General features: G+C 43.3%; 2 protein-coding genes and 1 pseudogene across 2 annotated transcripts; 2 read left to right on the forward strand and 1 right to left on the reverse strand.

The window, feature by feature from the left end:
- The first annotated feature begins 8349 nt into the window (after positions 1 to 8349).
- LOC117886126 (olfactory receptor 13A1-like) lies at positions 8350 to 9282 on the forward strand. The gene has a single exon (XM_034787766.1). It carries the CDS (start codon positions 8350 to 8352, stop codon positions 9280 to 9282), a length of 933 nt encoding a protein of 310 aa, XP_034643657.1.
- A 5504-nt stretch (positions 9283 to 14786) lies between these two features.
- On the forward strand, positions 14787 to 15694 carry LOC117886188 (annotated as a pseudogene).
- Positions 15695 to 22143: 6449 nt separating this feature from the next.
- On the reverse strand, positions 22144 to 23076 carry LOC117886136 (olfactory receptor 13A1-like). The gene has a single exon (XM_034787776.1). The coding sequence runs from the start codon at positions 23074 to 23076 to the stop codon at positions 22144 to 22146; it is 933 nt and encodes a 310-aa protein (XP_034643667.1).
- Between the last annotated feature and the right edge of the window lie 372 nt (positions 23077 to 23448).

Consider the following 23448-nt stretch of genomic DNA (forward strand, 5'->3'; position numbering starts at 1 on the left):
ATGTCCTTTTCTGCAAAGAATTCAAACATCATTATTTATGTAAACAGTTTAATTTATGAAACATGTACCCATTTCAGTTTTTCATTTTTTTTCAATGTGGTATACCAATAGGCTAAGGTGGTCCACTATGGAGTAAGGGCCTATCCACTTTGATTCCAGTGAGTGACCCCTTTTTCCCATTTTAAGGTACATGACTTGGTCCCATTTCCCACAGAGTGCCTTTGTGGGCCTTTGTTTCTGAATGTTGTTGTTCATGTGTTCGATGGCATGATTAACCCTATACTGGAGGGTGGTTTTATCTTCTTGTACCCCTGTTTGAGCCTTTGAAAATAATCATGCTGGGTTATATTAGAACTCTTTTCTTCACCCTGTACCAGGTAACTAGGATCAATCATTTGGCACATTGGATGTTGAAACAGAATTTGAAAGGTTTGAATTTTTGTCCTTAGTCTATTACTGCTCTGGATGGCAGTCAAAATCATGGGCAGTTTATCCGGCGAGTCTTTTCCTCTGTGATTTACTACCTTCTGGAGCGGTTCCTTAATAGTGCGGTTCATGGCCTGAGGACTGAAGCCAGCTTTTGTTTAATTCCCAAGGTTTGTATCATTATTGTAAAGATTTCTCCTACAAAGGCTCCCCCATTGTCAGAATCTATTATTTTGGAGGTGCCATATCTATATACTACCTCATTAAAGAACTTTTTGGCACCACCCTGGTGCTATCATCTTTAGTAGGAAATGCCTCTACCCATCCTGAAAAGAAATCAATTATTACCAATAAGTACTGGAATCCTTCCCTACTCCTTGGCAATTTATCAATAAAATCAATTTGAACCCTGTGCCACAGCCCAAGCCTTTGTTGGTGCATCATGGGTTGCCAGTGCGGAGGACGAGCCTTGTCCTGAGAGCACCGCAAACAATTTTGTTCCCATGTTTTAACATCATCTTCCATACACTCCCATTCTGCTACTTGCTTTAGCCTTCTTAAAATCCCTTCCACTCCTTCATGCATAAACTGATGGGCTACATTAAGTAACTCCTGCCTTTCTATTTTTCCTGGAACTTGGTTAGGGCAGTCTGTAGTGCGATCATTTGGCTCAGATGTGTCAGCACCAATGTTCCTTTTCTGACCTCTGGTTAAAATTGCTATGTCATGCTGTCGGGCTATTGTATCTACCAGATTATTCCAGGTCTTCAAGCGCATAAGGAAGGGAGGACTAACTGTTAAGGCTAAAAAGTGTCAAATAGGCCTAAACAAAGTAACTTACCTTGGACACCAGGCGGGTGAAAGAACTATCAACCCCCTACAGGCCAAAATGGATGGTATCCAAAAGTAGCCTGTCCCAAAGTCAAAGAAACAGGTCCAATCCTTCTTAGACTTGGCCGGATATTACAGGTGATTTGTAAAGCACTACAGTGAAATCGCTGCTCCACTGGCAGACCTAATGAAAAAACAAACGAACATACAAAACCAGCCAAATGCAGTTCAGTGGACTAAAGAGTGTCAGAAGGCCTTTAACCAGATTAAAGCGACACTCGTCTGACACTGTGCTAAGGACTCCAGACTTTGACAAACCTTTCCTAATACCCACAAATGCGTCTGATCGTGGTTTGGGAGCAGTCTTAATGCAGAAAGGACGGAATCAAGAATTCTATCCTGTCCTGTTTCTCGTCAAGAAACTGTCTGAGAGGGAAAGCCACTGGTCAATCACCAAACAAGAAATGTTACGCCATTATGTACTCTCTAAAAAAACTACGCCCATATGTTTTGGGTCAGTGTTTCCACCTTCAAACCGACCATGCTACGCTAAAATGGCTTCTTACCGTCAAGAAAAATAACAAAAAACTTCTTTGCGTGAGTTTAGCTCTCCATGATTTTAATTTTAAAATACAACACATTTCAGGAGCTTCTAATAAAGTGGCTAAAGCACTCTCCCGTAAAAGTTTCCCAGAATCAACTGGTTAAAATCGTCCTTAAAATGTGAAAAATATTGTTAGATTTTATATAATCAGTAGTATATCTAAAGGTGCATGTGTTTTATTAACTCTGTTTTCTCCTAGAGCTCCAGAAAGAAAACACAGCCAGTGTGGAACAGGCTGTCCAGTACCGTCTGCGATTTGGGGAGCGGGTCATAAATATAAAGGGAAGGGTAACAACCTTTACGTATGCAGTAACATCAAATCCCTCCTAGCCAGAGGTACAGACTCACTTACCAGTAAGGGATTAATTAGTTCAATTAACGTAGTTGGCAACTGACCAGAAGGACCAATGGGTAAAGAAGATACATTCACATTTGGGGGTGGGGGGCGAATGTTTTGTTTGTGCTCTTTGTTTTGTTCCCTCTCGGGACAAAGAGAGAGACCAAGCAGGTAATCCAGCTCCTACTGAAATCATACAACTAAAATCACAGAAATTGTAAATAATAGCAAGCAAATGCATTAGATTATCTTTTGTTTTAGCTTGTGAATTTCCCCTATGCCAAGAGAGAGTTTTATTCCTATTTTTTTGTAACTGTAAAGTTAAGCCCAGAGGGGAGTCCTCTGTGTTTTAAATCTTTTATTACCCTGTAAACTTAACATCCTGATTTTGCAGATGTGATTCTTTCACTTTTTTCTTAATAATAAAGTTCTTCTTTTAAAAACCTGATTGATTTTTAGTGTCCTAAAAACCAGGAATTTGATCTGTGCTCACTTTGTTAACCTATCGGTTGGTATATTATTCTCAAGCCTCCCCAGAAAAGGGGGTAAAGGGGCTTAGGGGGGTATTTTTTGAGGGGGATAGGGCTCCAAGTGGCCTCTCCCTGAATGTTTGTTTAAATCACTTGGTGGTGACAGCAATACCATCCAAGGAAGGGAATTTGTGCCTTGGAGAAGTTTTTAACCTAAGCTGCTGGAATATAAGATTAGGGGGTCTTTCATGTGGGTCCCCATAGCTGTACCCCAAATTTCAGAGTGGGGAGGGAACCCTGACACTGTTCCTTTATTGTGTGCCTTTACACGATGCATCTTTAACAGTTTAGGGTTCTTTGTTACCCACTGGTAAATCCATTTCTATTCCTCTGAATATGCAATATCCTTTCCATCTGCTACTTTCCACCCATTCCTATACCAATCATGCATCCAAAACTGTATCCCCTTTACACAGAAATCACTGTCAGCATAAATATACACAGGCTGTGGGGAATTTTCATATTCCCTTAAAACCTGATAAATTGTGTGGAGCTCAGCATGCTGAGCCGATCCATGGTCTAAATGTCCCTGAATGACTTCCTCTTCTAACTTAATGGCAGCAGGTGACGTTGTGCAGTCTATATGGTTTTATAAAAATATGATAATTAGTGAATATATTGTAACTGGGATATGCTTCGTGCAAAAGGTCTCTTGTAAGGTATCATTACAAAGCTTATAATCTACTGAGTGTGATCATCCTATTTGTATAAATGTACCACTCTTGTATCTGAAACTAGAAATATGAAATATAACTATGAGGGCCTATTGTAATTATGCAAAATGTGGGCCATTAATGGTGGTTTGGAATATTGATGACTCCCATTAAGCAGGACCATTGTCTGTAGATGGCTGTGTTTTACCTGTGAATCTTCCTGTATATGTGTGTGCTGGCAAGTGGGTAATAAAGTCTTGCAGTGACATGTGATCATGTACCTGAACTGGAATCCATCTTTAACTTGATGCTTTTCCAAGGGGGGGTGGAAACCTAGAGGGACAAAGGGTTCCCGCCTTATGCAAAAGATATATAAAGGGGTGGAACAGAACAAAGGGGGGGAGGAGTAGAGCCATCATGAAGAATTCCCTGGCTACCACCTGAGCTGGAACAAGAGCTGTACCAGGGGAAAGAATTGTTCCCAGGCCTGGAAGGTGTCCAGTCTGAGAAAAAAAACTTATTGAAGCATCTCTGAGGGTGAGATTATCTGTATTCAGTTTAATTAGACAGAGATTTGCGCATTTTATTTTATTTTGCTTGGTGACTTACTTTGTTCTGTCTGTTACTACTTGAAACCACTTAAATCCTACTTTCTGTATTTAATAAAATCACTTTTTACTTATTAATTAACTCAGAGTATGTATTAATACATGGGGGAGCAAACAACTGTGCATATCTCTCTACCAGTGTTAAAGAAGGCGAACAATTTATAAGTTTACCCTGCAAATGCTTTATACAGTGTAAAACAGATGTATTTGGATTTAGACCCCATTGGGAGTTGGGCATCTGAGTATTAAAAACAAGCACACTTCTGTGAGCTGTTTTCAGGTAAACCTGCAGCTTTGGGGCAAGTAATTCAGACCCTGGGTCTGTGTTGGAGCAGACTGGAGTGTCTGGCTCAGCAAGATAGGGTGCTGAGGTCCCGAGCTGGCAGGGAAAGCAGGGCTAGAAGTAGTCTTGTCACATCAGGTGGCCGCTCCCAAGGGGGTTTCTGTGATTCCAGCTGTCACACACCATATTTTACACATCTTTACCCTCTTACTACCATTGCACTCCCGTCAGTAAACCAGATGTGCTTTACTTGACCCACGGTATCTAATTCTTCCAGTGGGGGTGCCTCTACTAAGATAATTCTTTGCTCCAGAGTGACCTCTGAACATTCATGTCAATTCCCTTTTTCAATTAGGGCATGTGTGTTAGCATGTCTGGCTTGGACACTGTTTCTGTGGTCACCCCTCTGTTAACTAAAACAAGTGTCCAATGGGCCATTTGGGTGTTTGAAACTTTACCTCCGATTCAGTCTCCCTGACAATATGTACTTGAGAGGAGTGTGGGTGCTTTGGATAGTAATAGGGACTGTTCCTGTGAGAGGCTCCAAAGATTGTACTGCCCAGACAGCTGCTAGACAATCACGATTACAGGGGTCAAAATTAATTTCTGCTCCTTGTAATTTCCTGGATTCATGCTACCAGCACTAGCTTTCCCTCTTCATTGTTTTGTAATAGTGTGGTAGTCAAGGCCATGTTTTTAGGCACCAAACAAATAACAAAAGGATGTGATTCATCAGGGAAATGCAGGGCTGGGGCTGAGAGAGCCTTCTGTTTTAGCAGGGTTAAAGCGGAGTCCTGCTCTTTTCCCCATTCCTATTTTGTCTTTTTCTTTAGCAGTTTCCACAATGGGTGAGTTATTTCAGCAAATTTATAAATGTGTGGTCTAAGAAAATTAAATCCTCTTAGCAGAACTCTTAAAGCGTGAGCGTTGGCAGGGGCCAGCATTTCTATCAGTGCCTTTACCTTCCTCTGATCGACCTGTCTCCCTTCTTATCCAACGACTATGCCCAGGTATGTAACCTGAGGTGGCACCAACTGAGCCTTGTCCAAGCTACTTTGCCTCCTGTTTCCTGAATAGTGCCAAAACTTTTTCCGTTAGTGTTTGAGTTTGTGCCTCAGTTTCCCAAAATATGAAAATGTCATCTACATATGAAAACACAAAAGGCCTTTCTTGTGGATTCAACTGGTCTAGCATATGCACAACATGCTGATGAGCAACAGCCGGGCTGTTGTTATATCTCTGGGGCAACCGACAAAAAGTCAATTGTTGCTCCTTTATTATAAATGCAAGTCCGGATGTAGGGGTATGGCAAAGAAACAGTTGGCAAAAACAATAACAGAGAAATATGTACATGTGGCTTTCACTTTTTCTATGATCTGTGTCATATCAACCACAATAGGGGCCATAGGAATGGTGCCCTTATTGATTCTTCTATGATCAATTGTTAAACGCCAGGATTAGCTGTCTGCTTTTAGCACTACACTCACAGGGGAGTTAAAGGATGAATTCATTTTTTGAATGTCCCCTTGTTTTTCTAATTCCTGGATGTTTGCACCAATTGGGCCTCTGCCTCTCTTGGGTAAGAGTATTGGTTTTGGGGAGGCACAAATTCCCTAACAATCTTAACACAACCTTTAATTTTACTGCAATCTGTTTTCTTTAGAGTCCATACTGAGGGGAATTTTAAGTGCCAGTTTTCAGCTTGTTCAGCTGCAAGTGCAGCTACTGGACTCTCTCCCCCTTTTGTTCATATAACACCCTTCCCAATTTTTCCTGAATCGGGAGGAGGAATTTCTAACTTCCAAAGAGTTCCTCTAGGCATATTAATCACCACATTGTTTTTGAACAACCAGACAGATCCCAGAATAATTTCATCAGCCATATCGGGAGTCTGGATCAAATCCCCTAATGTCAAAAACCCTTGTAACAAAAAGGGGACTTGTGTCCATTCCCACCTGAGACTAAGTTTCCCTTGAAAGGATTTCAAAGCTACTTGTTTTAATCTTTTTCCTGCTTTTGGGGTTGTTTTGATTAAGGGTACAGTGGCTCCTGTATCTGTTAAAGCTAGTGTAAGGTTATATCCATCCTGCTGAATGTACACACAAGGTAGTCCCCCAGGATCCCTTACCTACGAACCTCTACTTCTGTGCCGCTACTGGTGGTGGGGGTTCCTCATTCAGTGGGCCCCTCTATTCTTGCCCCGGAAAAGGGAGTGGGTCTGGGAAGCATTGCATTGAGGAAAAAGAGGGTGGTGCACTAGGAGTTACACTAGCCATCTCTTTTGGCAGAGTTTGTAACCTCATGGCTTCCCTGACTCGTACTAATGTGGGGCCCCCATTCCACTGTTCTTGGTTTGCCCCATGCTGCATTAGTGTTTGGCAGGCTATTTTCATTTCTACTCTTTTATGTGATTGCCATTTACCTTCTCCTTCGGGGCCTTGTTTGCAAGTTAAATCTTCACCAAATTCACAAGGGATGCCAGATTTCACTACAAAAGCCTACTCTATATGCACGACAATAGTCTTCAACCAGCTATATCTCATTCAGAGTCTGTATTTAAATTGCTGTTTGGTTTATTGTATTTGAAGATTGAATGAGAGGTAAGAATTTCTTTCTTTCTTTCTTCCAAATCAAGTTTTCTTCTGAAGGATGATATTTTCAAAGGCTTCTGAATGTGTTAAGCACCAACTTCCTATGAAATTCAATAAGAGTTAAGTGATGAATTAATTGAAAGTCAAACAACATTTAATTTATGTGCTGTATTATATTTTCTGTCATTTGTCTAAATGTGCTTTGCAGAAATACACATTTCTACAACTCTGTTTACGTATCTTGGACCAGATTCTGATCTCAATTTGACCAAAAAAAAAAGTGATGTAAATTCACATACATCATTGCAGTTCTTTTGAATTGAACTGTACTCGAGTCTAAAGCCAGTAGAGTTACAATGTTGTGACAATTATGGGAGGGGTAGAAGACTCACAACCTTCTGTCTGTGCCCTCAAAAGTTTGCAATTCAATTTGGCATGCGATGGAAAGCGTGACAACATATTTTACAAAATACTCTATTATGATATATGAAAAATTACTCTAAAATGATCTCATAATTAGATTTGTTGGCTCTGGTACTTTTCTTTTTTTAACCATGTTTACAGTTAAGTAACTCTATTGACTTTAAAGGAGTTACTCCTGATTTCCTCCAGGAGGAGTGAGAGGAAAATCAGCAAAATCAGTAAAGCAGTAATAAGACTAGAGATGTCTGAAGACAATTGAGGGAAACTTATCTGTAATGCAGTAGGGATTGCTTGTCAAATCACGCAAATACTATTCCTAATAACGAAGCAACATTTGTGTATTGACACATAGGTTATCATAAAAATGAAATATGGGGGGCCTGATTCCCATCTCATTATCACTAATTGTATACCAGTGCAACTCCAATGAGTGGAGAATTTAGCCCCATTTATTGCAATGGAGTTATGTCTGATTTACACCAGAGTGAGTTAAAAGGAAATCAAGTCCTGCCTTTTGTGCATCTTGATTCCACCTACATATACATATAATTATGTCAAGGTTTGTATTATATACTTTGTATGTTATATATACAGAAAATGTCCTAGATTGCAACAGAGATACTAGTGTACAAAGTGGAATCTTGGTTACTAATGAGACTACTGGTGAAAGAATGATGTTTTGAGATCATACTGTCAACACCTAAAACTCATAGTCTAAGTAAATAGTCCAACTGATTTACATGCCTCTACTTAAGAACACCGGAGTGTTATTTTCCCCCTTCTACAGTCAAATGTTAGGAGAATATATATTCAGTAGCAGAGGCACTTTATTGTGCTAATATATTTTAATGTAGCTCAGTTTGTTTATATGTTGTGTGAAATATCTAGAGCATCATGAAAGATCTATCTATCTATCTATCTATCTATCTATCTATCTATCTATCCCCATACATCCCCCTCCCATTATTCCATCTAGATGCTTCAGTTGCCATATTGCTGTAGTTTCTGATGCAATACCTGACCAAAACTTGAATCTTTTTGCTATAAAAGGAACACTCAAGCAATGAAACATAGTAATCACACCAGAGTGACTGAGTTCATCATGCAGGGGATCTTTGACCATCCTCACCACCAGGGGCTGTTCTTTGGGCTATTCCTGTGCCTTTATACAGCTGTCGTCATGGGCAATTCCCTGATCATTGTGGTTATTGTCATTCACCCACCTCTGCACACTCCAATGTATTTCTTCATCACCAATTTAGCCCTGGTTGATATTTTGTGCACTTCCTCGGTTGTACCTAAAATGCTGGAAAACCTGATGCAGGAGAAGAAAACCATCTCCTTTGGAGGCTGCATAACCCAGCTTTTTGTCTTAACATCAGCACTGGGGACAGAGCTTCTGCTGCTCACTGTCATGTCATATGACCGATATGTAGCCATTTGCCACCCTTTACATTATGTAAAACTCATGAGCAAGGAAATTTGTATCTGTTTAGCAGCTGGTGTCTGGGTGGTTGGTACCATCAGTTCATTTGTCAACATATTGCTTGTGCTGCGCCTGGATTTTTGCGGGCCCAACCTCATCCAGCATTTCTTCTGTGAGTTCCCAACAATACTGGTGCTGTCCTGCAGCTCCACCTACCTCAATGAAATCATGATGCTCATGGCTGACATCTTCCTGGCCATGGGGAACTTCCTGCTGACTACCGTGTCCTATAGCTTCATCATCATCACCATCCTGAAAATCCAGAGCTCCAAAGGGAAGCAGAGAGCCTTCTCCACCTGCTCCTCCCATCTGCTTGTGGTCACCTTGTACTACTCCACCACCATCTACTCATACATCCGTCCGACCTCCAGTAACTCGCAGGACAAGGACAAGTTGGTGGCCATAATATACACCCTAGTCACTCCCACCCTGAATCCTGTGATCTACAGTTTGCGCAATAATGAGGTCAAAGTGGCAATCAGGAAAATCCTTCCATTCATCACAAAATAACAATATTTCAGAGAGTGAACCCAATTCTCACCTGCCTTGTCCCTTGTAGGCCAGGTCCAAAAATGGTGTAAATTTTCATGGAACTAAGGATTTCAATAAACATAAATTTGTGGATAATCTAAGCACTATACCCAGATGTCCAGACACAATTCTCTTAATCTATGTATTACATACTTTTTTTTAACATTGGCTTTAATAAAATTTTAAAATTTGAATGCATGGTTCAGTAAATATTACTGATTGTACAAGTAAAGGGAAGTAGAACTGTACTTAGCCTGTCCTGATTGAGGGGGTCACCCTCAGCTGGACTGAACTTGCTAAGCAGGGGGCACAGATGCCAGATTGCAGTGGAGAAAGGGAGAGAGAGGGTGGGGACAGGTGTTTCTGCATGGTGGTGTGAGCTCTGCCTAAGAGTCATAGGCACCATTTGACCTGCCCCTCTGCCCTGTCTAAAGGTAGAACTGACTAGGCTCCAGACAGAGTGTTTTGTTTTGTTAAGTTACTACTAGAGCTGAAATCACTGATAATCAGGTCTAGGTGCTTAGATCTACTGTGGGACAGTGCTTCTGTCAAAGAGACAGCCCAGCCTGCACTAGCAGCGAGGTTCCCCCACTGTGAGCTGAAATCACTGAGAGCTGGGTGAAACCCCAAGAGACCAACTCGCAGAGGTCACAGTAGAGAGGCAGGTGTCAGCTGAAGGTGAGGGCGTAGGGACATCGGTGAAGGAGCATATGACAGCACGATGAAGTGAACAGTGGCACGACGAAAGGCAGCAGCAGCATGAACGAAGGCGCAGTGGTGGCAGCAGGCAGCGAGGCAGAGTGCATAGCATCAATTGTGAGTCAGTTGCAGTGGCGGTGGCAACTAAGACATTGCTGGACATTTCTTCTCCCCTCCCTCCCAGCTGGGAGGTGAACTCACGTGAATGCACCTCTGAACTCTGGGTCTCTGCTGGTCAAGCACAGCAGCTGTGAGTGGGGGGCAGTGGAGGGAGAGGGGAGTGGCGTCTTAAAGGGACCTTTGTTTTTTGGATTTTCACACTGTAAGGTGAGAAACGGAGGCAAATGACACTGCACAAAGTACTCTGGAGAGGCAGTTTTGCTCATGGTTGGATATATTCGAATCATGGTTGTGGGGTTTTCCCAAATTGGTGCCAGGTTCCTTCCCTCTTTTCATTAAAAGTTTTCTCTACTGTACACAGACTCAGTGCTTGTGAGTGCGGAAATGTTGCCTCCTAGAGGCACATGGAGGAGGGGTGTTTAATATTCCCTGATTACTGGGTGGGGGTTTTGTGTTATATTGGTGAGAAGGACCCTGGATATTGAACCCGGCCCTTGTTGTTGCTGATTCCACCTGGAAGAAGGGTGCCAGGCAAAGGTGCCTAAAGTGTTTGGCGGTAGCTGATCAAGGGGGTTGTGAATCCCAGTGAGACCTGATTTGGGGATTTAGGTGCCTAAAGTGGCAGTTAGATGCTGAAATCCTCTTGTAAATCTAGTCCCTAGATACTTTTGAAAATCTTACTGAGTGCTTAAATAAAAAATCAGGCCCCATGTGCTTAACTCATGTTTCAAATTCTGGCCCCAGGTGCACAACCTGCTCAAGCACTTGAGAAAATCCCATAAGAAAGTGTTCACCCAATAGTGTAACAACTCAGATGTTAGACAAAACCCTTATTGAACAACTGTTTTTCACATCAATACAGCTCCAGCAGCTAAGTACCATAATAAAGCCAAGTTCATATAGTACTAGAGCTAAAAAACAAGATATTTATCTTCCATTGTTATTAAGAGATTGAAACTTTTAATAATAACTTATAGAAATTTACCATTTATTCAATGGAAAGCCATCCCACTTCAAAATCAGTATTTTATTTTATTTTTTTACTTTGGTTAAAGATAAAGCTCAGTTGTCAGTAAATGTACTGCTCTGGAATATTTTTTCCAAGTGTTGGTATTCTGTTTTTTGTACAAACACTAAAAAATCCCACCACCAACAACATAAAGAAGAACCTGGAAAATTCAGATGGAAACTAATAAATGTCCAAGAACACCACTTAAGGGAAAAGAGGGAGAAAACACCAAAACGTAGTGCAGGTTATATATGCAATCAAAGAAATTGGGCTCAGTAGTATTCAAAGAAAAGTGACAAAGTAAGGTCTCAGTCCTGCAAACACTTAAACATATGCTTGTCATTACTCCCTTGTCTTTACTACCGTGACTGGTTGCAGAATCAATGGGATTACTAACAGCAGTAAAGTTAAGCATATGTGTATTTGCAAGATTGGGGACAGAAGTTGTCCTTGCTTTGAGTGACCACCTCTTTTCCAATTCTGCTGTTTATGTGTAAATAAAAAGTCACATTAAGAAAATTAAAGTCGCATTAAGAAAAGTCACAATCCTAAAATGTGTGACAGAGTGAGATATTTCTGTATGAAATTATGAATTCCATTTTGTTCTGTGTGGTAAATACATATTTAAATGTGCCCAAGATGAACCTATTGAGTTGCATTTCAGACAGCTGCCCTGACCATTAAAGATGCTTGGTACCGTGCAGAAGGACACCTCTCACACCAGCTGGCCAACGCCCCTGAACAATGGTTTTCCTACTCAGCAGCCCACAGGTTGGGTGAGCAGGACTGAGGGATGGAGCATATGGCAAGTTGAGCACATGGCAGGAAGACAGGGATCTTACAGCAACTGTGCCCGTATTCCCCCTCTGAGGTACAGCAAGGGTACTCGCCTTTAGGCCTCTGGCTCCTCATCTGTCACGTCCTTGGCCATGTCCATCCCTCCTGACCAGGGACAGCTCTAACTTTTCTGCCACCCCAAGCAAAAAAAAGAGTGCTGCCCTCCATAGCGCCACCATAACACACACCCTCAGCCCCGCGATGCCACTTCCCCCGCGGAGCGCCACGCCAGCGACCCCCCCCCGCCGAACCCCCCCCAGCCCCTCGCGGAGCACCGCCGAATCCCCCAGCCCCCCACGGAGTGCCGCCGAATGCCCCCCGTGGAGCGCTGCGCCGCCGAACCCCCCAGCCCCCTGCGGAGCACCGCACAGCTGAATACCACCCTCGCGGAGCGCCGCCAAACAAACCCCCCCGGGGAGCACCGCCGAACCCCCCAGCTCCCCGTGGAGCGCCGCGCAGCCGAACACCTCCCCCCGCGGAGCATCGTCGAATGCCGTGCCACCGAACCCCCCCAACGAGCGCTGCCAAACACCCCCCCCACAGAGTGCCGCGCCATGCTGCTGAACCCCCCTGCTGAGCGCCGCGCTGCCGAACCCCCCCGCCGCCACACACACCNCCGAAACAAAAACAACCCAACCCACCCCACCCCCAGCGCCGCCCAACCAACCCCCCACCAAAACCCTGAGTGTCCCCCGCCACCCCAAGATTGGCCGCCCCTTACCAAGTGCCGCCCCAGGCACGTGTTTGGTCGGCTGGTGCCTGGAGCCGGCCCTGCTCCTGACCAGGGTTTTTCCTGGCTGCACAATTACCTGACTATTCTGTGTTATTCCCAGCAAGCTCTAAAAGGCCTGTAAATGCCCACAGTCATAAATTACCACACAGCCATTTCTAAGCAGGCATATTTATTGTTCAGGTGAAAGCATTACAGAGGAAACATCTTAAAACAATAAAAGAACCTACCCAGATGCTAATGAGCCAACCAGCGATCACCCCACCTCCAACCCCAGGGTCTGGTATGAGTCAGTCCTTCAAATTCCATCTAGGGGTTTTTCTGTGGTAACAAGTTCATAGCCGCTTTAGCTCAGAACAAGAACCTGCATGCATAGGTCAGTCTTTCCTTTATACAGTGTGGGCCTTTGATCTTCAGATTCTGGGAAGAGGTAATCATCAGATAATGGTCATTTCCTCAGGGAGTAGCTTCAAAAGGCTGGGGTTTTGCACAACCAGAGGAGGAAATTTGCAGTCACCTCCCCCTAGAGATTCCCGAGGCAAATCACTTGACACTGTTTGTTCAAAAGTCTATTCTTTCCTGGCCCATTGTTCAGTACAGTCCTCTGAAGTTCATAATACTTCCCAGGGCTCAGAATAATCTATCACCTTTGCATGTAATGCAATGGATGCTAAAGAGACTTAAACATAATGTAATCATTTTTTTCAGGATACTGCAGGAAATTGCCATATCTACACCTATGTAGGAGCAGCACAATGCTGTGATTGGGGAGCCTCCCATCACATCATTAAGTAGGAAGAGAAGGGGGGATAGAACAGGAAGAACTGTGCTTGGGCTCCGTTGCTTACAAACCTCAAACTCCCAGAAGGGGTGAGATCAGACAAAGATCTTTTTCTATTAAAACTCTTGAGTGCTTTTAAGAGTAAAATGAGTCTGGTTAATAAATCCCTCTGCCTGGCCTTACTTTCCTGCCATGCTGTCCCTGACGGGTTTAATTAGGAGCTCAGAGAGACCATGGTGGGATGGAACTCTTGTGGAGTGCATGTAAGCAAGTAGGTTAGCTCAGGGGGTCTGGGACACTGATTCCAGAATCAGGAGGCAACAGGATACCAGGGGTCTGAACCTGGGAGCATGGAACAGGGACAGTGACCAGACTCCACCCAGACCCAGTTAACTTTAAAAGCACATGGGATCCATTGACCCATAACCTGGGGTAGCCAGAAAGATCTCATGGTTAATTTTGGAAGCATGCTTACTTTCCATATTTCTATCTCCACAGACTGTCAGTGAGCAATTTTAACAATAATTTCACCCAATAACAAATCAGGCTTAATCATGCTGGAAACATATTGCATCCATTCATATTTGTAGGTGTCAAACAAGGACCTCTTCCATTGTTTTAAAAGATGCGTTAATACCCGAACATTCCCAGGTATTACCCAAAACATTTTGTGTTCAAGTGATGCTAAAATAAGAATTTGCATCTCAGTACATCCTATGGCCAAGTCAGTTTTATTTCCTAATTCTATTTGTTGTTTATACAGCAGCCAATCACATAATCAGGGTAACAACACTTTATTCCTCCTGCCCCAATAACAGAGAAAATGGGGATCCCACAGTAGCCAAAGTGACCATTTTGGGCTGCTGTGGGCTCATGCTAGGTGGGGTGCCTATGCAAACAAGATCAGCCCCTGAAGTTCTTTTCCACACTTGCCACAATTCACCACCAGATGTCAGGGTAGAGCTCATCCTGACTGCTTACATAAGTAAATAGTCCAACTGACTTTAGGTGCCTCTACTTGAGAACACCAGGGTGTTATTTTCCCCCTTCTACAGTCAAATGTCAGGAGAATATATATTCAGTAGCAGAGGCGCTTTATTGTGCTAATATATTTTAAAGTAAATCAGTTTGTTTATATGTTGTGTGAAATATCTAGAGCATCATGAAAGATCTATCTATCTATCCCCATACATCCCCCCTCCCCAATTGGTCCATTTAGATGGTTCAGTTGTCATATTGCTGTAGTTTCTGATTCAATACCAGACCAAAACTTGAATCTTTCTTTCTATAGAAGGAACACTCAAGCAATGGAACATAGTAACCACACAACAGTGACCGAATTCATCATGCAGGGGATCTTTGACCATCCTCACCACTAGGGGCTGTTCTTTGGGCTATTCCTATGCCTTTATACAGCTGTCTTCATGGGCAATTTCCTGATCATTGTGGTTATTGTCATCCACCCACCTCTGCACACTCCCATGTACTTCTTCATCACCAATTTAGCCCTGGTTGATATTTTGTGCACTTCCTCGGTTGTACCTAAAATGCTGGAAAACCTGATGCAGGAGAAGAAAACCATCTCCTTTGGAGGCTGCATCACCCAGCTCTTTGTCTTTACATTGTCATTGGTGATGGAGCTTCTGCTGCTCACTGTCATGTCATATGACTGGTATGTAGCCATTTGCCACCCTTTGCATTATGTAAAACTCTTGAGCAAGGAAATTTGTATCCATTTAGCAGTCAGTGTCTGGACTGTTGGTACCATCAGTTTATTCCTTAACATATTGCTTGTGCTGCACCTGGATTTTTGCAGACCCAATTTAATCCAGCATTTCTTCTGTCCTGCAGCTCCACCTACCTCAATGGAATCATGATGTTCATCGCTGACATCTTCCTGGCCATGGAGAACTTCCTACTGACCACCGTGTCCTATAGCTTCATTATCATCACCATCCTGAAAATTCAGAGCTCCAAAGGGAAGCAGAGAACCTTCTCCACCTGCTCCTCCCACTTGCTTGTGTTCACCTTGTACTACTCCACCATCATCTACATCTACATCCTGCCCACCTCCAGTTACTCACTGGATAAAGACAAGATGGTGGCCACAATGTACACACTAGTCACTCTCACCCTGAACCCTCTGATCTATAGTCTGCACAATAAAGAGGTCAAAGTGGCCACGAGGAAAATCTTTCTATTCACCAACAAATAGCAATTTTTCCAAGAGTGAACTTAATTCTCAGCTGCCTTGTCCCTTCTAGAGCAGGTCCAAAGGTCATATAAATTGTTGTAGAACTATGGACTTCAGTAGACTTTAATTTGCACTATGATCCATTCACTACAATGGAACTACAATGATTTACATCAGTTACAATGTGTTGCTCTGATTGCAGTGGGGCTATGCTGATTTACACTAGCTGAGGATTGGACCCCATTGACATCAGTGGGGCTATTTTGAGTCACACTAGCTGGACTATTGCACATGGGATAGATTTTTAAAGGTGGCTAGTTACGTACTGGGATTTTCAAAACCACCTAGGCACCTAAAACGCATTGATTTTAATGCATGTTATGTGCCTAGATGCTCCAAAAAAACCCTTTAGGTGCCTGTATACCTATAAAAATCTGACCCAAACTGTAGCATATTACTTCATATGCAGTCTTGCTAAATCAGAATATTCTATTCTATTCATCAATGAGTAAGTATGATAAAATAAAATTGAATATCTCTCTATTCACTAGTTTCTTGTGACACATTAAAAACCCAAAACTTTTCAGTCACCTATCTGCTGAGATCTGGCAGTCTCCTGGCCATGTTTAATGGACTCAGGTCAGAAATTTTAATAAAGCAATTTCTATCCAAATGCATTTTTATCTAACTCTAAAAATACTTTTCAGCTTTAGAAATTTTGAGTTTTCTTCAAAATACCTGTTGTGCTCATAAGGCAATGTCTCAATCTCAACAATGAATAAGATATCAATCAAACAGTTGTTCACTGTTACATCCAGAAACCATTCACTGAGGTCATGGGTTTCACATCCAGTTATTGCTGCTGAGTTGTATCATGATCTCCATCACTGAATATCTTTTTAAACTCTTTTATTAAAGTCCCCCCAAAAACCAACATACAGACACAAACAGTTTAGCTCTAATTTAAAAAAAGCATTAAGTAATGATTTCATGGAAACAATTTCTCTTATTCCCCCTCCTTTTAGCCATATCGTCTTTTCTGTAGAAAACATCTGTTTACAGGGGGGTTTGTTCAGTATTAAAGATGGCCTTAGCTGTCCTTTTGGGGGAGAAAATAGAAAAAAAATAGTTTTGATGGTCATGAGCTCTTGTTGTTGTTGCAGTCCAAACCTAACACAAGAGAAACACACATCAGAAAAAGAACAGCAAAGATAAAGAATGCCAACTTCTGTCTCTTGTGCTGACTCACACATGGCTAGAAAAACATAAGTCGAGCACATGATCTGATCAGCAACTCTGAGAACTGGCAAATGCTTGTCAGGCTCTGGTTGTTCAAGGGGTTGCTTTTAGCTGCCTTTCTGGTCACATGCCTACAGTTCTGTAATGTAGGTTTGAACTGCTGTGGCCTCTAAGCCAGACTCTTACTAGATAGAAGACAAATGGAGAGGGATAAGAAAGAGCAGAAACAAAGCAAGGAAGGAAAATGACACATGGGGGAGGGAGTGACAGCAGGAATCAGAGGCTCCTTTTCTTGTGTTTTTGAGGATTTAGCCAAAGCCAGGGAGGTGGGGGTGATGTCAGTTGGTTCCCTCTGTTTGCCCAGGTTTGGTCCAGGCATCTTTCAGAAGCTGGACAACAAAGGTCTAAAGAGGTTGTGGTGGAGCCAGGGTCTTGGGTGTTGGTGGGGTTAACCGCCATGATGATAAAGCTCTCTCCTTCCACTTCATCCATCCCTTTGTGATCCCATGGAGTGACCCCCAGATAAATAATATTCCAGATGGTGTGGCCAAGCAACTAGCATTGGCCACTGTCAGAAACCAGGCTACTGGTCTAGATGAACCTTTGGTCTGGCCCAGTATGGTCATTATTATGTTCTTAACCTCACCCAATCACCATTCACCAATCATTTTGGTGATTTCAACTGTAAACATTTCCACCCATTTCTAGACGCTTTCAGCTCGTTTCCATGACAATCTGTGAATTTCCCAGGAGCTCTGGAGACTATTTACCACAGTTCCATTCACTTAAACATGCCAGTTTTTACCAGTCTAGTTGATACCCAGTTTTGCTGATTTTCAGAATTTTTTTTTTAACAAGATGAGTTCAATTTTTGTTGCTTGCCAGTCTTACAGTACAGGCCACTGCACAACTGGGCCTGGTCCACTGATTTCTATGGAGCTCCTCCAATTTACACCAACGTGGATCTAGTACTGTGTTTTAGGTCAATTCACAAAGGGTTTAGTGGATTCTCCCTCTCTGGCTATTTTAAAATCCAGATTGGATGTATTCTTCTAAAAGATCTTCTATAGATCAAACAAAAGTTAATTCAGGGAAGTCTTATGACCTTTGTAATTTAGGAGGGCAGATTAGATATTTGCAATGATCCTCACTCTACATCACTCTGGCAGTGTAAAAGGACTTTATAATGGGAGTAAGCAGGGTCAGTGCAAGGAAGGTTCACGCCCTAGGTGAAACTTCCACCTTGCACCCCCCCCCCCCCCCCCCCCCGCCCCCCCCCCCCCCCCCCCCCCCCGGGCCCCCCCCCCCCCCCCGCGGCAGCTCCCCCCCTGCCCTGAGATGCCCCCCCATAGCAGAGGTAAGCTGAGGTGGAGAGCCCTGCGGCAGTTCCCCCCCCCCCGCCCTGAGGCACCCCCCGTGGAAGCTCCCAACCCCCCTGGCCCGGGAAGCCATGCAGCAGCTCCCCACCCCAGCTCACCTCTGCTCCGCCTCCTCCCTGAGCATGCCGTTATTGCTCCACTTTTCCCGCCTCCCAGACTTGCGGCGCCAATCAGCTGTTTGGCGCCGCAAGCCTGGGAGGGGAGGAGAATTAGAGGAGGGGCAGCGTGCTTGGGGAGGAGGCGGAGCAGAGATGAGCTGGGGTGGGGAGCTGCTGCAGGGCTCCCCACCCCAGCTTACCTCTGCTATGGGGGGGGGCTTTTTGGTGCCCCCAAATCTTGGCGCCCTAGGCAACTGCCTAGTTCGCCTTAATGGTAGCACCGGCCTTGGGAGTAAGTTATATTTAGATTCACTTTGAGGTGCCTTTATATTACTGGAGTGGTGTAAAATAGCCTTATGAAAGATTCACAAAGAGAATTAGGTGCCTTAGCCACTTCTGGTGCCTAAATCCCAGAATCAGTCACCACTTGTATTCACAAAACCTGCACTCATCTGCTGTTGAAAATCAATAGGCTCCTAAACTCACTCAGCACCTATGTTTTTCAAGTAAAAGTTCCATAGGCAGTTATGGGCATGCATACCGCTGTTCACTCTAGGCATCAGGATGCCTTAACTCTAGAGCAATAAATGAAACTGGGGAATATAGGTGTTCTTCTGCCTCATTTGCCTGTGGAGTTGTGATGCTCCCTGACTCCATCGGCCACAGGCAACACAAACACTCTCCTCTTAGCCTACACAGGCTCCACTATCCCTGTGCAAGTTAGCAGTAGGCACAATCCACCCACTGAGATCTCCAAGCATTCCTCTGCAGTGTCCATCCCTTGGTACACTGGATATTCACAGGTTCACCACTCTCAAATGAGCAAGATCCTCAACTGGAGCAAATCTCATAACCCCATTGGTTTCATTGGAGCTATGCTGAATTAGAATAGCTAAGGGCTGGACAATATTTCATGCAGATGTAGCCAGGATTAGTACGAGTCCAGATATGTTTATAGATGGACCATTTGGAAATGCACTTCCCTATCGTTCAATGAGTATATTTCACCATTGATTTGCATCTTGTGTAGCTGTTTACCTTTGTGCAAAGTCCCTGAGATTCTCCTCTCACCTACAGCAGCTTTACACCAGAGTAGGTCAGGAGTGCTCACCAGCACAAGATATAAGCTGTTGGACAATCAGGTCCATTGGTTTCTTTGCAGTTGTTTCAGATTCAAACCACTGTAAGTGTGAAGAAAATCCAATCAGGAATGCAAAGTGGATGTGATATGTGAAAGGGTGAAAATGAATGGGGAATTTTGATTTAATGCTATTGATTCCCATTTACACTAAGGACTAGAATCACAAAGGGATTTAGACATTGCAACGCTAATGTTCGGTCTACACTACAGACCTATATCGGCATAACTATGTCATTCAGGGGTGTGAAAAATCCACACCCCTGAGCGATGTATTTACACTGACCTAACCTCCTGTGTAGACAGTGCTATGTTGACAGGGGAACTTCTCCCACCAACATAGCTAATGCCTCTCAGGAAGGTGGATTAACTATGCAGAAGGGAGAGCATTTTAAGGGTAGATGTGCCCTCTGAGTCATCACATCTATCTTTTGGGCACCTAGAAAATCACTGCGATACACAAAGCCAGAGTCAGGCATGATAGGTGCCTAAGAATGGGATCCACAAAAGGTAGCATGTTAGGTGGCTCTGTGCCTAAGCTCACCAATAGGAGATGTCAAAGAGAGGTTTGTGTACTAAGCCCAGCCCCTCTTATGACTTCAGCACCTAAACCCATGCCAGAGGGAGACACCTACCTCTGCTTGGGATTCTCAGCTGTGGGCCTTCTCTTGGAGGTCTGTGGTGAAGGCACTCACCTGGGATGGGGGTGACCCTGATTTATGTCTCTCCTCTGCTTGAGGAGATGTGACCAGGAATCTGCACCACTCAGGTGAGTGCTCTAGCCATGGGGATAGTACGTTGAGGGGGCTCCTTCAATCTCTTCTGCTGAAGCTGTTCCAATTTGGATGAATACTTCAAGAGCCATTGGACCAGAAAGAAAGAGAGAGAGAGAGAGAGAGAGAGAGAGAGAGAAACAGTGCACACGTATGAGAATGACTTTAGATCCTAGTGGTTAGAGCACGCCCCTAGGATGTGGCAGAACTAGGATCTTCTCCCTATGCTCCAGTGAATTAAAAATATATATATGTATTTATCCATAGTAGAAGAGTTTCAACGGGAGAGATTGAGGGAGTCCAACATTAACATATTCCATAGGCCAGCATTTAGTGTATTTGCCTAAGAAGGACTACTGTGGGCATCTATTCTGACCTCCTGCATGACACAGGCCATAGGACGTCCCCAAATTAATTTTTCTTTGAACTAGAGAAGATCTTTTAGAAATAAAAACAACAACATCCAATCTGGATTAAAATTGCCAGGGAGGGAGAATCCATCAAACACTGATTAATTTGGACCAGATCCCCATTGGTGTAAAGTAGCATAGCTCCATTGAAATCAATGAACCAGGTCCTGTAGTATGAGGCTTGTACTGTAAGTTTTGCAATGAACAAAAGTTGAACTCCTCCTGCTATTTTTTTTTTTAAATCAGAAAAAGTGGGACACAAATAGACTGATATAATCTGGCTTGTTTAAGTCAACAGAACTGTGTGGTAAGTGATCTCCAAGGCTCCTGGCAATTTCTGGGATTGTCATGGAAATGGGATTGCCATGGAAATGAGCAGCAAGATTCTAGAAATAGGTGAAAATGTTTACAGTTGAAATCACCAGACTGATTGGGATGAGGCCATTTGAAATATTACTTATCTGGGAATCACTCCATGGAATCAGAAGCAGGTGGGTGGACTACTATGATGGTTGCCACCCCCACCAGTTCCTGAGGCCATCGATCCACCGTGACAACATTAGGCCTTGTTTGTTGAGATTCTGAAAAGTGTCCTGACCAAAACTGACCATACAGAAAGAAAAGAAATTTCGTCCCCCGACTTCTCCAGTGGTGCTCCTTAAATCCCACGTAAAACTGGAATTGAACTCTGGGTTCCTGCTGTCATTCCCTCCCCCATGTGTCGTTTTCCTTCCTTGCACTGTGTTGGGATTCACTCCAAGGCCCTTCCCATTCTCCTTATCCAGAACACCTCATGCAGTTCTGGAAGAACTCTTCAATCAGTAATTCAGTTTGACTCTACCTTTACTTCCAGATCTCAACAGATACGTGATTGAAAAATTCTGGGTTTTTAATGTCTCACAAGAAATTCATGAACAGAGAAATAGTCAGTTTTATTTTGTTTTCATACTTACTGACTCAGGAATAGAATAGAATAGAATATTCTGATTCAGCAAGACTGCATACAAAATAATGTGCTACACAATGGGACAGATTTTTATAGGTATTTAGGCACCTACAGTGTTTTTCCAGCACATCTAGGCACCTAAATTGCTTTAAAATTAATGAGTTTTAGGTGCCTAGGTGCTTTTGAAAATCCCAGTAGGTACCTAAACACCTTTAAAAATCTATCCCAATGTGCCATAGTCCAGCTAGTGTGACTCAACATAGTTCCACCAATGTCAATGGGGTCCGATCCTCAGCCTAGCCCTACTGCAGTCAATGCAACACATCCCCAGCTGGTATACATTTTTGTATTTCCATTGTAGTGAATGTACCAGAGTGCAAATTTATGTGTATTGAAATCCTTAGTTCTATGAAAATTTACACTACCTTTGGACCTGCCCTACAAGGGACAAGGCAGGTGAGAATCAGGTTCACTCTTGGAAAAATTGCTATTTTGTGGTGAATGGAAAGATTTTCCTGATGGCCACTTTGATCTCGTTATTGCGCAGACTGTAGATCACAGGGTTCAGGGTGGGAGTGATTAGGGTGTACATTATGGCCACCATCTTGTCCTTATCCAGCGAGTAACTGGAAGTGGGCCGGATGTAGGTGTAGATGATGGTGGAGTAGTACAAGGAGACCACAAGCAGGTGGGAAGAGCAGGTGGAAAAGGCTCTCTGCTTCCCTTTGGAGCTCTGGATTTTAAAGATGGCGATGATGATGAAGCTATAGGACACGGTGGTCAGCAGGAAGTTCACCATTGCCAAGAAGATGTCAGCCATGAAGATCATGATTTCATTGAGGTAGGTGGAGCTGCAAGACAGTGCCAACACTGGTGGGATCTCACAGAAGAAATGTTGGATGAGGTTGGGTCCGCAGAAATCCAGGCGCAGCATGAGTAATGTGTGCACTAATGAATTGATGGTACCGACAGCCCAGACACCAGCTGCTAAATTGATGCAAATTTCCTTACTCATCAGATTGACATAGCGCAAGGGGTGGCAGATTGCAACATACCTATCATATGACATAGCAGTGAGAAGCACAAGCTCTGTCCCTGATGACAAAGTAAAGGCAAAGAGCTGGGCCATGCAGCCGTCAAAGGAGATGGTTTTCTTCTCTTGCAACAGGTTTTCCAGCATTTTCGGTAGGACTGAGGAAGTGCACACAACATCAACCAGGGCTAAATTGGCGATGAAGAAGTACATGGGAGTGTGGAGAGGTGGGTGGATGACAATAGCCTCAATGATCAATGAATTGCCCATGATGGCAGTCGTATAAAGGCAGAGGAATAGGCCAAAGATCAGCCCTTGGTGTTGAGGGTGGTCAAAGAGACCCTGCATGATGAAATCGGTCACCCTGGTGTGATTACTGGGTTCCATTGTTTGAGTGTTCCTTCTGTAGGAATAAAGATTCAAATTTTTGTCAGGTATTGCAAAAACTAGCAATACTAGACTGACTGACAAAGAGAGAGAAAGAGATATCTTTGTGATATTCTAGACCTTTCAGACAGCATATATACAAACTGAGCTACATTAAAATATATTAGCACAATAAACCATCTCAGGTAATCAGTCTATATTCTCTTGACATTTGATTGTAGAAGGGAGAAAATAACACCCTGGATGTTCTCAAAAAGAGACACATGAAGTCTGTTGGACTATTTACATAAACTACATGAATTAGGAGTTCACAATATGATCTCAAACTTCTTTGATACACCAGAAGTCTTATTAGTAACCAAGATTCCACTC

Source organism: Trachemys scripta, chromosome 12 (genome assembly GCF_013100865.1).
Source record: "Trachemys scripta elegans isolate TJP31775 chromosome 12, CAS_Tse_1.0, whole genome shotgun sequence".
In the NCBI taxonomy this organism is placed as follows: domain Eukaryota; kingdom Metazoa; phylum Chordata; order Testudines; family Emydidae; genus Trachemys; species Trachemys scripta.

Excerpts from the sequence above, each read along its gene's own strand:
- LOC117886126 (XM_034787766.1), top strand. The coding sequence starts at position 8,350 with ATGAAACATAGTAATCACACCAGAGTGACTGAGTTCATCATGCAGGGG.
- LOC117886136 (XM_034787776.1), bottom strand. The coding sequence starts at position 23,076 with ATGGAACCCAGTAATCACACCAGGGTGACCGATTTCATCATGCAGGGT.